At 34.7% G+C, this 13,442-nt stretch overlaps 2 protein-coding genes across 8 annotated transcripts; one reads left to right on the forward strand and one right to left on the reverse strand.

Annotated features, from left to right (window-relative positions):
• Positions 1-6,029: 6,029 nt before the first annotated feature.
• Positions 6,030-13,071, reverse strand: LOC109184205 (putative pentatricopeptide repeat-containing protein At3g25970). Of its 7 annotated transcripts, XM_019334261.1 has the most exons (5): positions 12,818-13,071; positions 11,686-11,763; positions 10,127-10,241; positions 9,916-10,042; positions 6,030-8,185 (listed from the first exon to the last, which is right to left on the reverse strand). In XM_019334261.1, the coding sequence occupies exon 5, from the start codon at positions 8,107-8,109 to the stop codon at positions 6,049-6,051; it is 2,061 nt and encodes a 686-aa protein (XP_019189806.1). In that variant the 5' UTR covers positions 8,110-8,185; positions 9,916-10,042; positions 10,127-10,241; positions 11,686-11,763; positions 12,818-13,071; the 3' UTR covers positions 6,030-6,048. The 7 variants fall into 7 exon arrangements, with proteins under 7 accessions (XP_019189806.1, XP_019189805.1, XP_019189811.1 ...); XM_019334260.1 differs by lacking the exon at positions 11,686-11,763; XM_019334266.1 differs by lacking the exons at positions 11,686-11,763; positions 12,818-13,071 and adding an exon at positions 9,347-9,422 and having other exon boundaries at positions 10,127-10,278.
• LOC109184104 lies at positions 11,731-12,628 on the forward strand. The gene is made up of 2 exons (XM_019334148.1): positions 11,731-11,959; positions 12,038-12,628. Exons 1-2 carry the CDS (start codon positions 11,774-11,776, stop codon positions 12,626-12,628), a joined length of 777 nt encoding a protein of 258 aa, XP_019189693.1. The 5' UTR covers positions 11,731-11,773.
• Positions 13,072-13,442: the final 371 nt, after the last annotated feature.

The following is a 13,442-nucleotide window of genomic DNA, read 5'->3' on the forward strand; positions in this document are numbered from 1 at the left end:
CAAAAACTTACAAATAAACTTCAATTGAGATTATTCTAATGAGGTCAATCTTAAAATTTTAGTACATAGTATTTAATATTACAAATTTTCAAGAACTTAGTAAACTACAATAGTAATTGAATTACAATTTTCAGAGTCACCACGGATCAAAATTTTTAGACCTTTAAAATTTCTAACAATTTTCAGAGTCACCACGGATCAAAATTTTAGACCTAAAATTTTTGATCCGTGGTGACTCTGAAAATTGTAATTCAATTACTATTGTAGTTTACTAGGTTCAATTCTTAAAAATTTGTAATATTAAATGCTATGTAATAAATTTTTAATATAATTTAAGATTTGTAGTAATCACCCACCTTAAATACCAATTCTTATTTTAATTGTAAATATATTTATGTTCATAATTTATCATAGCAATTCACACATAATTATTAAATAACAAAATTTTTATATATGAATAAACATCATATATGATATATTTTTATAACATATTTTCTGTGCATCGCACGGGACAAATACTAGTAATAATAATAGCACACACTTATCATATATATATATATATATATATATATATATATATATATATATATATGATAAAACTACGTGCAACACAATAAAAACTTAAATTAAAAATCCGAAATAATTTTGAATTGTTGCACACTTGCACTGATCTCCTGTGAGATCGTCTCACAAATTCTTATTCGTGAAATAAGTCGGTCAAGATAGAAATGTAATATTTTTATTGAAAAATATAATACGGAGTATTAATAATGAATAAAGTGTTTGTTATTTATAATGAAAATTGTACTACTTTTGAGACAAAATGTAATGCTTTTAAATCAAAATATAAAAGTAACAAATATTTTATTCATAATTAGTATTACATTTTTTAATATAAGTATTAGATTTTCATTTTGATTCGATCCGTACATCTTATTGACAAAGATTCGTAAGACGATCTCACGTAATTTCGTTACCTTGCCCTACTAGCAACAAACATAGAAGATAGAACTCAAAGAAGTTGACATCAAGGTTGTTATACCTTCGGACCTTCCTCCATCTCTTATTTTCTTTTTCTTTTTTTTCTTTCTTTCGATCTTACGCCTGAAAATACTCTCCTGCCAATAAGGCAAAAATAAGGATCATGCTAGACTCTCTTCCACTTTTCACCATATTTTCTTTATAGACTGAATTGGAAATGTTTTCTATCAATAACAATGTTTTGACTATTCAACTTTTTTAAGTGAGTCATTTTAATTTAATAATATCAAAAAAAAAAAAAAAATCGAAATGCTATGGCAGGGCGTTTGGTTGGAGTGGGGGAATTATGTGGGAAAGGAATTGTAATTCCATGGGAGTTGAATTACTGGGAATAAAGTGGGAATTTAAATTCCAGTGTTTGGTTGACAGGAATAGAATTACTGGGAATTTCAATTTCAATGTTTGGTATACATGAGAATTGAAAAGGAATAAATAGTATAAAGTCCAAAATGTCCATTGTTGTTGTTAAAAGGAAAGATCAGACATTCATTTTAGGTTAAACAAGAGAAGGGTAATTTTGTCTCATCAATATTTTTTTTCTTTCTAAAATCCCAGGAATTAAAATCCTAGGGGGGGGGGGGGGGGGGGGGCATGGGATTTTAATTCCATGAAAATGGGGGAATTGCAATTCCATGGAATTGCAATTCCTTCCAACCAAATTACGGAATTTTATGGCCTTTGGAATTAGGTGGGAATTAAGTGGGAAAGGAATTTAAAATCCCTCCAACCAAACGCCCTGTGGGAGTTGGAAAATACTGCGTGCCAAACTTCCGCGGAAAAGGAAATAATATTCTTGCCAAAATATGTTTTCCTCTTTAAATATGTTAAGTATTGCAGTCTAGCCTCTGTGGTTCATGTTTAGTTGAGTTACCATGATTTACATCATCCCAGATGCTCTGTTGGGACGGGGTGTGGGAGTCTTTAGGGTTGGAGTTTAACTTTTTGGAAGAATGTACTATATAACTAATTAAGACATTTAGTCAATGACATTGAGATCAACTGGAATGAAATGATTCTCTCAAATTGGAATTCATGAGTTTGAACCCTTACTTGTACTTCAATAAATTGAGAAAGTATATTATTACATTTTAATAGAGAGTTAGTAGTGAAAAAAAAAAAAAAAATTGCAATGGAATTTGCAATTGTTTTCCGTTAGTACAGTACTTTTCCCTTTCAATCCTTTTGCTATTTAAATATGTTAACCACATCAAGTCGACATTCATTTTCTTTTGAGAAAATATAATATAATGCTTGTTTTCCGTTAGTACAGGACTTTCCCCTTTCAATCCTTTTGCTATTTAAATATGTTAAGCACACCAAGTCGGCATTCAATTTCTTTTAGAGAAAGAGAATTTAATGTTATTCCAAAATGGAATTTGCAATTATTTACCGTTAGTAGGGGTGTTAGCGAACAGAGCTTTCAGTAAACTACTTGTGTTTGTGTTCGGTAAGCGTTTGTTTATGTTCGTTTGTTAAGGTAAACGAACATTAACAAACAAAATTTAGAGCTTGGTTAATAAACGAACAGAGCTTGAACAGTTCTAAGCTCGTTTGCTAAGAGATCGTGAACAAGCTCGTTTGTGTTCGTTTACTAATGTTCGTGAACAAACTCGTTTATGTTCGTTTAATAATGTTCGTGAACAAGCTTGTTTGTGTTCGTTTAATAATGTTCGCGAACATGTTCACAAACATATATATTATATTATATTATATTTGTTATGTAGTTGTGTTATTTGTTTGATTATTGTTCGTGAACGTAAATTATTTATTGTTCACGAACGAATTGTGATCAATAACATGTGCAGGTGTTTGTTTATTAAGTGTTCATGAACGTAAATAAATATGTTCGTGAACGTGCTTGTTAATGAACGTGTTTGTTAACATTAACGAACACGTTTGCGAACGTGTTCACGAATATTAACAAACACGTTCGCGAACATGACACGTTCGTGAACGTGTTCGCAAACATGACACGTTCGTGAACGTGTTCGCAAACGTTAACGAACGCTTAACAAACGAACACGAACAGGGTTTTTAAAAACCTTAACAAACGAACACGAACACGAACATAAACGAACACGAACACGACCGTTCGTTTATGTTCGGTTCGTTAACAGCCCTAACCGTTAGTATAGTACTTTACCTTTTCAATCATTTTGCTATATTCACTAATAAAAAAACATTCCCGCCAAAGACCTTGTGATCAAGCAGCATAAAGTGACTCTTTCAAGTGGGAGGTCATGGATTTGAGCCTCAATGGAAATAATATTGACTCATTGGGCTTCAGTATGTTGAGAATATATATATACCTACTAAACATGCAAGTTACGATCACCCTGACACACCCAATACGCGATTTAACAAAACGATATCGTTTTGATACGCGATGCATAATCGATTATGCACCGCGGTGCACGATATAATTTGCCCTCTCTCTTCATGTGGATATTGAAATTTCAAAGCCCATTCATTTGACGGGGTTTTACATGATTGGACCAATGCAACGAACTAATCTGTAAGAAGTTGATGGGGTTGTCAATTGTATAATTTCTTTGGTCCAAATAATATATGTTTATCCCATGGTATAAGGATTGACAAAAGTGGTGTTACAATCGTTATGCGTTGGACACGTGTCCAGCATGCATTGCCGTTAGGCACTGTTATCTCCTTCTTCTTCTTCTTCTTCTTCTTTTTTTTTTTTTTTTTTTTTTTAAATTTCAGACTGCTTCGTTATAGGAGTATGTGTTCATAATTTTATTACTATATGTTAATAACTGTACATTCATAACTTCATAACTGTACGTTCATAACTCTATAACTGTACATTCATAACTCCATAATTATACATTCATAATTTTCGAAGTTCTATGTTCACAATTTTAGAACTCTATGTTCATAATTTTATCACTATATGTTCATAATTGTAAGTTCATAATGTCAGAGGTCTTTGTTCATAATTCGATCAATAACTGTACATTCATAATTCCATAACTGTAGATTCATAATCTCATAACTGTAGATTCATAACTCCATAACTGTAGATTCATAACTTCATAATTGTACATTCATAATCTTCGAAGCTCTATATTCACAATTTTAAAGTTCCATGGTCATAAATTTTATCGCTATATGTTCATAATTGTAAGTTCATAATGTTATAGCTCTGTGTTCATAATTTCATAATTGCATAACTGTACATTCATAACGGCATAACTGTACATTCATAACGGCATAACTGTACATTCATAATCCAAAAAAAAATAACGCCGTTAACGGCAAAACATGCGCGAATTTTTTTTTTTTTTAAACTAAATGACGCGTTTTTTTGAAAAACGACGTCGTTTTGGGCCCGTGTCCACAATTCATTGTGGACACGGGTCCAGGGCATAATTTGCCGTGGTGTTAGAAAGCGGCTGAAAAATCTTCAATTCTATCATTGGATGGCATAAGGTCCTTAATCTTTGCTGATATTAATGTAAAATCTTCCTAATCTAGATTTATTTAGGCCATTTTTTGATAAAATAGTTAACCTATTAGTCAATTTTTACTTATTTGACCATTATTAGTTGTTTGACTTGATTAAAAAAATCAATATAAGTGTTTGGTTAATAAGCTTTTTATAACTTCAAAATGCTAAAATACAAAAAGCTGTTCAAAACAACTTTTTCAATTAGTTTTTTGAGAAAAAGAAATTATATCAAACAGCTGACAGTTAATTTACCAAACATCTTTCAACAATCAGCTAATGTTATCAACTAGTCATACCTTCTAACCCAATCAGCTAACAATCATTTACCAAGGCCTTAATCTTTTTTCAATTCTCTTTCATCAGATGTATAAAAATTTTAATTTTTTATATTTAAATATTTTGAATTCAAATACTTTTTGGATAAATATTTTAATTTAAGGAAAATACCATAATGACAATTGATACAAATTTTCTTGTGGACCATGATCCACATTACCAGGTGAATCATTGATAGATTTATATTTTTATGTATATTAAAGACTCATTTTTAATATACTAAAAGTTCATCTTTTAAATAATATACTCAAAATAAACTTACAGTACACTAAAAAAACAATTTTTAAAAAAAAAAAACACTAAAAAAATTTTTAAAAAATGAACATGCAATACACTAGAAATGAATCTTTAATATATATATATTAAAATAAACATGTATGTCAGTAGTTCACCATACAATATAGACCATTGCTCAATCGGCACCTGGCCTCCTTATACAAACTCAAAGTCAAATTGTTATTGTGCTAAAACAATATTGACTTTGTTCCCAGTATAAATTCAAAGCATTCACCATTCACTTTCGAGTGATATACTGGGTATAAGAGTCAATGATATATATTTAAATATGAATAACTGATTTTTTTTTATTTTTTTTTAAAGGAATAACTTATTTAATTTAATAAACATTTAAATAATATTGAAAATTCAGAAAAGCAATTAGAACTATCTCATTTCATTGTGTTGATGCCTAATTTAGTTAAGCTGCATTTCATATTGCCCTATCAATCTAGTCTTTAGTGAGGTATATTTGTATCAATTAATCAAGGATGAAATAAGTCCTTAAACTTTACTCAAAAAGTTAATTTGGCCTCTAAACTTTTAAAATGTGTAATTAAATTTATCAACGTGTTATTTTGGTGCATCAAAATTTAAAAATCAATTAGTGACCTGTAATAGTTGGTCACTAAGATTTTGGCAACATTTCAACCAACTTTGATGGCACTCTAAAGACTAACACAAGCAACTGTCGAATGGTCGCCAACCATCTTTAAAGAAGGTGATCATTAGGTCTCTAACGCTTTTCGCGTTGAGAAGGTGACCACTGGGTAGTCAGTGTTAGTGGAAACGTTGTAAGAATTGGCTAGAATAAGTAAAATTTATATGTCACTAATCGATTTTTGAGTTTTAATTAATCGAAATGCAGAGTAATATGAACTTTGCACCTTTAAAAGTTTAGGAACCTAACGCAAGGCCTTACTTCATCACATTTCTATGCACCAACCAAACTCATTACCATTTTCAAATAATTTGATTTCATACATTAATGTTCTCAACAATTCATAAATTTGCACACATTGAGGGTGTGAATGGTCTTCTGCATTAAAAGCATGCACCTCATTCTTAACCTCTATCCAACTCAGACCAGGAATCTTCTTCACTCCCCTCTCCCTCATCAACCTCTTTACACCAGCTATTTCATTCCAAAGCTTTAGTTTTCCAAACATGTCTGTAAGCAAAACATATGTGCAGTGCTCACCCGGCTCCAATTCTAGTAAACGATGTGCTACCTCACCGGCTAGTTCAAGATCGCCACACATTCGACAGGCGCCAAGTAGAGTTTTCCACACCATTGAGTCGGGTTGGAATGGCATCCCGCGAATCAGCTCCTTTGCCTCGTCCAGATGCCCGGCCCGACCGAGTAGATCGATTGCACAAGCATAATGTTCCATTCTTGGCGGGATTCCGTAATCGGCTTCCATAGAATTGAGAAATTTGCGACCTTTTTCTACCAGACCGATGTGGCTGCATGCGGTCAAAACGGCAACGAAGGTGATGTGATCGGGATTGACTTTCCTCTTTGTCATCGAGGAGAATAGATCGAGTGCAACTTCACCCAGCCCGTGTTGCGCGTATGCAAACATGATTGAGTTCCAAGAGATTGAAATTTCTTTTGGTGATTCCTCGAAGGACTTCCAAGCATCTTCGATGTGTCCACACTTGGAATACATAAATATCAAAGCACTCGTCACATATTCGTATACGTTGACTCCCGTCTTCAGTGTCAAGGCATGAGTTTGTTGTCCCAGCCGAAACGATGCCAAATCTGAGCAAGATCGAAGGACAGCAGCAAAGGCATAATGATCCATCTCGAGTTGTTGGGACCTCATTTCCTCGAAAATCTTGAAGGAAATTTCACTCAAAGCATTTTGAGACAATCCCGTTAAAATTGTATTCCAAGAAATAGAATCTTTCACGTCCAAGAATTCAAAAACGCTCATCGCATCGTCCATGCAACTGCCATTGGATTTAAGGTACATGGCAATCAATGCATTAGCTATGCTTGTTACGTTTTCCAATCCCCTCTTAATAACCAAAGCATGCAAACATTTTCCCTGCCTTTTTTCAGTAATTTCGTAACAAGCACTTATTATGCTAGTAAAAGTATATATATCTGGCACCAAACCGAGCCTTTCCATATCCAAGAATAGCCGGAAGGCCTCCATCCCTTGATCATATTCTATATAAGCTGCTAACATTGAATTCCAAGTGATCAAATCTCGACACCTGTCAGAACCATCAAACACCTTTTCCGAATCCTCAATGCTTCCACAGTTTGAGTATGCACTGATTAGAGCATTGCATACCATGTTTTCAAAATCCAATCCACGTTTTAGAATTTTCGCATGAAGCTGCATTGCAAGCCCGAAAAACTCCGGATCATCTAGCAATGTCAAAAGAGGGCAGAATGTGCCATCATCCAATACCACACATTCTCTCTCCATTTCTTCCAGCAACCGAACACAACTCCTGCAGTTACCAATCTCTGCATACCCCGCTATTAAAGCATTCCACGAAACAGTGTTACGCTCAGGCATATGACAGAAAACTTTGTTTGCATCCTCCATTCTGCCACACTTGGTGTACATATCTACCAGAGCACTCGCGGAATAAACATTTCCATCGTACCCCATCTTAACAATATCTGAATGCACCAGTTGCCCAAAAGACAGGAAACCATTAGTGGCAACACCTTTAAGTATGCTCCCAAAGGTGTAGCCGTCGAATAGGAAACCATGCTGCTTCATGGATTTCAAGAAATCCCATGCACTCTGGAAATTCCGAGAGTTTACGTAGCCTGCAATCACAGTGTTCCAAGAAGCAGTGTCTCTGTTGGGCATTTCGTCGAACAGCTTGAGAGCAGCTGCAAAATCTCGGCATCTTGTGTATGCATTAATCAGGTTATTGGCTGTGTAGGTGCATCTAATTTGCGCTGATTTGATTGTTTGACAATGGGCAACTGCAGCTTTTGATACATAGGCCATCGAAGTTTCAGTGAGAGATTTCAGTGGCCTTGTTCATGAGACGAGAAGAGTGCTGAAGAACTTGGGTCATTGCATGCTGCACTAACACAACAAAGAATTAGTTACGCAACCCCATAATCTCTGTTTAAACATTGATGCTATTCATTTCACACTACTACAAAATGAGTCAGACGCATATGGCATAGACGCAAAAAGTGTCCACTTTATGCGTATGTAGTTGACAGACGCATAAAGTAATTTTTTTAAAAAATTGACAATAGGCGTTGATAATAAGCTACTACGGACACCTATCATCAAATTAAAAATAATAATAATAATAATAATAATAAAACAAATAAAAGTAAAAAACATACAATAGGCATTTGTACCAAAGTGGTACAAACGCCTATTCCATTTATTGTTTTTAAAGAAAAAAAAAAAAATTAACTATAGTGTCTATAAACAGTAGGTACACACGCCTATAGTATTTTATTTTTTAAATAATATTACCTGAACCCTTAAATTACAAAATTTAACAGAAAATTAACTATAGCGTCTAAACCAGTAGGCCTCCACCCGTTGATCATATTCTATGTAAGCTGCTAACATTGAATTCCAAGTGATCAAATCTCGACAACTGTCAAAACCATCAAACACCTTTTCCGCCATCCTCAATGCTTCCACAGTTTGAGTATGCACTGATTAGAGCATTGCATACCATGTTTTCAAAATCCAATCGGATGAGGCTTCATTTGATTTATGATGTGTTTGTTTATTTTAGACTTGTATTACGTTTTGTTAAAACTTTAATCTTGGATCGTTTTGTGTTTGTTTGTTTTAGACTTATATTATGTTTGATGTTTTGTGGTGTGTTTGCTTGAGACTTTTAGCTTATGAAACTTTAATCTTGGATTGTGGTGTATTTTATGAACAGTGTTCATATTTTTTATAAAAATTGAGTCTTACGCCTAAAGCATTACAAAACGCCTCAAGGCACACCTCAGCCTTTTTAAACCTTGGGTGAATTACTCAGGATTGTCATCACACGGTGTGTATTCTTCTATCTCACTTCAATGTTACTCTTGGCCTGGATAGTTTTACAGAATTCACTGTTTGTATGAGTTGGCAAATTATTTTTCAGACTTAACAAGGACTATGGCTGATGGGATGTAAATAGAACACTTATATGGACAGACAGCTCACTGCACTCTATCTACCAGAAACAAAGGAAAGAGAAGTGTGAAGTCACAACACTCACAATATGAAAAAGCAGCAACTGCTGAAAGTAATGCAGCATCAAACAGTGCACCATCAGCATTCAAGTAGTATATGTCCTGTAAAATGATTTCTAAGTATTCAGAGGAAGAAGTACGAAGCAATGCACATTCTGCTATAATACTTGCTAAAACCAGTTCACCATAGGCAACCATCAAATTGCGAAGCTAATCATAATTGGAAGTTTTACATTTACTGGCAAAATTTAGATTGACAAATTAATATGGCTATATATTATTAGATGAGTTCTATTACATGTCCTCCCTATTTTTACTCCCTGATGTGGCAATTTATGATTAGTTATCTTCATCATATGGGTCCCAATGAAAATGTCAACATCATAATTTTGTGTAAGGGAGAAAATTTTGGGAGTAGGAGTAGTCTTTTCCTTATTAGATAAAAATTGTGTCAGATAACATAATTAACAACTCTGGCCAGGTTGAAGACCTTAGGAACAGTATACTCTGGCTTGTGCTAAAAATTTTACTTGCAAAAACATAACAGAGTCAAGAATAAAAGAAGACAAGAAAAATAAATCATTAAAGCCCTCACCGGGTAGGCAATCCAAGTAGCTTTCCCCTTTCAAGTCACAGAATGCAATATGGGATCAACAGCATAAAGCACTGGGTAGCAACACCTAGTCGTCTAGCTTTCGTCATACATCTAGGCATCTAGCCTCCTGTTACAAAATTCCAGATTGGTTAGGGAAACAAGTTCGCTTCAAACAATTATATAAGGAAACAGAACCATTAGAGAGACCAACCGCATTCAAGCTCTTAAGAGTAAGCTTCGAGTCCAAAGACGGATGTCTGTACTACTTCTTTGGAAACCGTTCCTTAACAATTGATCTCCTGCCTACATATGTGGACTCAAAGACTCTGAAAGCAAAAGAATTGGCTCTCAAAACAAACTCTGCCATAACTGAACTACTGCAAACAGAGAAGCAAGTCAAGTTTTCTCCACTCCCCATCATTTATCATTTTATTTAAACAGTGCGCCATTCAAAATCTTTAAGAGAGAAACCATATATGTGCCTGGCACGAGAAGGAATGGAATGTAAAAACAAAGAAAAAAATCTTAAAATAACATGCATATGAAAGATACATAATTTCCCTGCAACACTTAAACTATTATTCAAAAATCCGTATCATAAATATACATGTTCCTAGCATAATAAACCCTTAAAAATGTGACTTTTTCTATCTAATAATGAAACCATAAGGGGGCGTTTACTAACTTGGAAAAATGGAGAATTCTCCAAAAAAATGGAGAATTGGAGAAGTGGAGAAAGGAGAATTGGAGAACTTGTTTACTAAATCTATTCTTCCAATTTCAATCTCATCTCCATTCTTCCATTTCTTATACAATTTTGGAGAAATGGAAAACAACATTCTCTAAATGGAAGGATGGAATAAAACGCGGGTGAACAGTAAAATTAAGTAAGGTCGTTGGTTCGAATCTAGCTTACGACAATTTTTTATTACTCCTTCTAGGGTTAGTCCTTCTCTTCTTTCTTTTCTTCTCTCCCTGGACTGACTGTAGTCTATCGCCTCCCTCCCCTTCCCATCATCTCCTTCGCCTTCTTTCTTTCTTTTCCCCTCGTCTCCAGTCCTTTTTCTTCCCATTAGCCTTCTTTCCTTTTACCAATCGTTCGCGTAGCAGCCTTCCTTCACGTACAGCAAAGAGGAGCGTAGCAGCACTCCGACAAGCCGCACAAGAACTCCGGTGACTCTACCGTCTTTGGTGAACCTTGCATCTCAACAACTCAACACGGACTCTCCAAAATCTTCTGTAGGATCTTGTCCAAGTCCACAAGTAATTATCTAAACCTATTTTTATTTATTTTGATGAATGTTATCTCATATCTAATTTCTCTATTACTTACAGAACCCCATTTTGAGGTTCTGATTTGAGAACCTCAAAATGAGGTTCTGATTATAGAACCTCAAAATGAGGTTCCAGCAGAACTGGAACCTCATTTTGAGGTTCTGATTTTAGAACCTCAAAATGAGGTTCTAATTGTAGAACCTCATTTTGAGGTTCCAGCAGAACCTCATTTTGAGGTTCTGTTTTGAGAACCTCAAAATGAGGTTCTGCTTGTAGAACCTCATTTTGAGGTTCTGATTTTAGAACCTCATTTTGAGGTTCTGATTTTAGAACCTCAAAATGAGGTTCTGATGTTAGCTCAATGGTAATGTTCTGATTTTAAATGAGGTTTTGATTTTAAACAAGGTTTTAATGGAAATTGAATAATTAATGAAAATTGTAGATGAGTAATTTACGGAATACGCATGACGAAGATGCAAAGTGGTTGGATAGTACCTTGGTCGTTTTTCTTGATATTTTATACGATAGGATCAAACGGCACCCTAATGGACAGCCTGCTTTTAAGTCCTCTTCCTGGAATGAAATGAGTCAAGAACTTAAAGAGAAAACAGGATGTGCTTATACTGGTGGTCAGTTGTGTGGAAAGTATAACAGATGCAAGGATTTACACAAGCGGTTCTTAGAGGTGTTAAACCACACTGGGGTAACATTCAATGCTGAAACAAATAAGGCTATAGCAGATGATGAAGTTTGGGAGAGTTTCTTCAAGGTATGAATTATACTTTTATATAATATAGTGCACTAATATAATAAAGATGACACTGATGATGCTTATTTTATTGTGTAGAAAAACAAGATATTCAGAACTCTATACAAACAAGGTTGCAAACATTATGAGATGTATTGTCTTATTTTTGGCAACAACTATGCTACTGGAGGCCTTGCGAACCCTTCAACGCAACAACCAGTGAACTCCAATGAAGAAAGGCAAAATGAAGATAACTTTATAATGACTGATACAGACAACTTACCTAGAAGTTGTGGGAATAGTTCTAAGGGCAAACGAAGTGCAGATGAGATGACTGGTAGTGGTAAAATGAGTGTTAACAAGAATTGGAGAAATGAACTTGCTTCTGCATTTGTGTCGTACAACAGTATAATGTCTGAAGATTTGCATGACAGGAGAGAGGAGCGAAAGGAAAAGAAACTTAGGCAACAACATAGGCAACACCGAGAAGAATCTGCGAGTGAAATGAGTACGGGAATGACCCATGTTGATAGTATGACGAGAAGTGTGCAAATTCTAAACACATTCTCAACTCTTAGCTCAGAAGCTTATAATCATGCTTTTGAAAAACTTGCCACGTCTGAAGCTCACCGAAATGGTTTTATTGCAATGCCCGAAGATAGACGATTGGCTTGGTTGCTTTCCCTCTAATCAATATTGTATTATATATGTAGCAAAAAAAAAAAAAAAAAAAAAAAAAAAAAAACATACATATGATTCCTTTACTAAAAGCATGTACTAATCAAAGATATGTAAAATGAGCTAAAATACATCAGAAATTGCAGAATTCCATTCTATACCCAATTCTAACAAATATTTTTGAAAAAGTTAGATACAGACCTGAAAGAGATGTCGCCGCCAAATGTCAAGTTTCGAGAGAGATGGAGAAGAGAAAATACGCCGACACCGTCAACCGTGCAATGCCTCTGTTCAACGCGCCGCCTTCATGGAGAAGGGAGGAGGGTATGGCGGAGAGAAAGAGAAAGAGGGTGCGGCGTGGCTGCGTGAAGGAGAAGAGGGGCGGCGAGAGAGAAAGAGAGAGGGGTGTAGTGCCCCGAGAGCAGGGGTGGATTCATGAATATCTTAAACTTGGGGTACAAATTTTAAAACTTTCCCGACAAAAAATATTTATGATAAAATATAAAAATGTTGAATTAAATTACATGTAATCTCTATTAATATTATATATATTTATATATATATATAGTCAAATTGTCGGCCAATTTTGGCCGGAAAAACATTTAATGTTTCGAATTAATTTGTGATGAGGGCAAAAAGATCATTGTAAGTGTATTTATTTGGGGGAAAACTCTTGTTGGGCTAATAAACGGCAAATCGTCCACCTAACTTTGGCGAGATTCACTTGACCGCTGCAATTTCATTTGGCGAGAAGTTCCGACCGGCTTCCTCGATGGCGTCTCGACTGCTTCTCGACCTCTTCCGTTTGGCTAGCAATGACTAATTC

Source organism: Ipomoea nil, unplaced genomic scaffold (assembly GCF_001879475.1).
Source record: "Ipomoea nil cultivar Tokyo-kokei standard unplaced genomic scaffold, Asagao_1.1 scaffold1250, whole genome shotgun sequence".
Taxonomy (NCBI): Eukaryota; Viridiplantae; Streptophyta; class Magnoliopsida; order Solanales; family Convolvulaceae; genus Ipomoea; species Ipomoea nil.

What these genes read in the sequence shown, in the direction of transcription:
- LOC109184104 (XM_019334148.1), top strand. Translation starts at nt 11,774, where the DNA reads ATGAGTCAAGAACTTAAAGAGAAAACAGGATGTGCTTATACTGGTGGT. An exon ending in TTTGGGAGAGTTTCTTCAAG is followed by an intron (nt 11,960 to 12,037) that starts GTATGAATTATA and finishes TTTATTGTGTAG; the next exon opens with AAAAACAAGATATTCAGAAC.
- LOC109184205 (XM_019334260.1), bottom strand. Translation starts at nt 8,109, where the DNA reads ATGGCCTATGTATCAAAAGCTGCAGTTGCCCATTGTCAAACAATCAAA.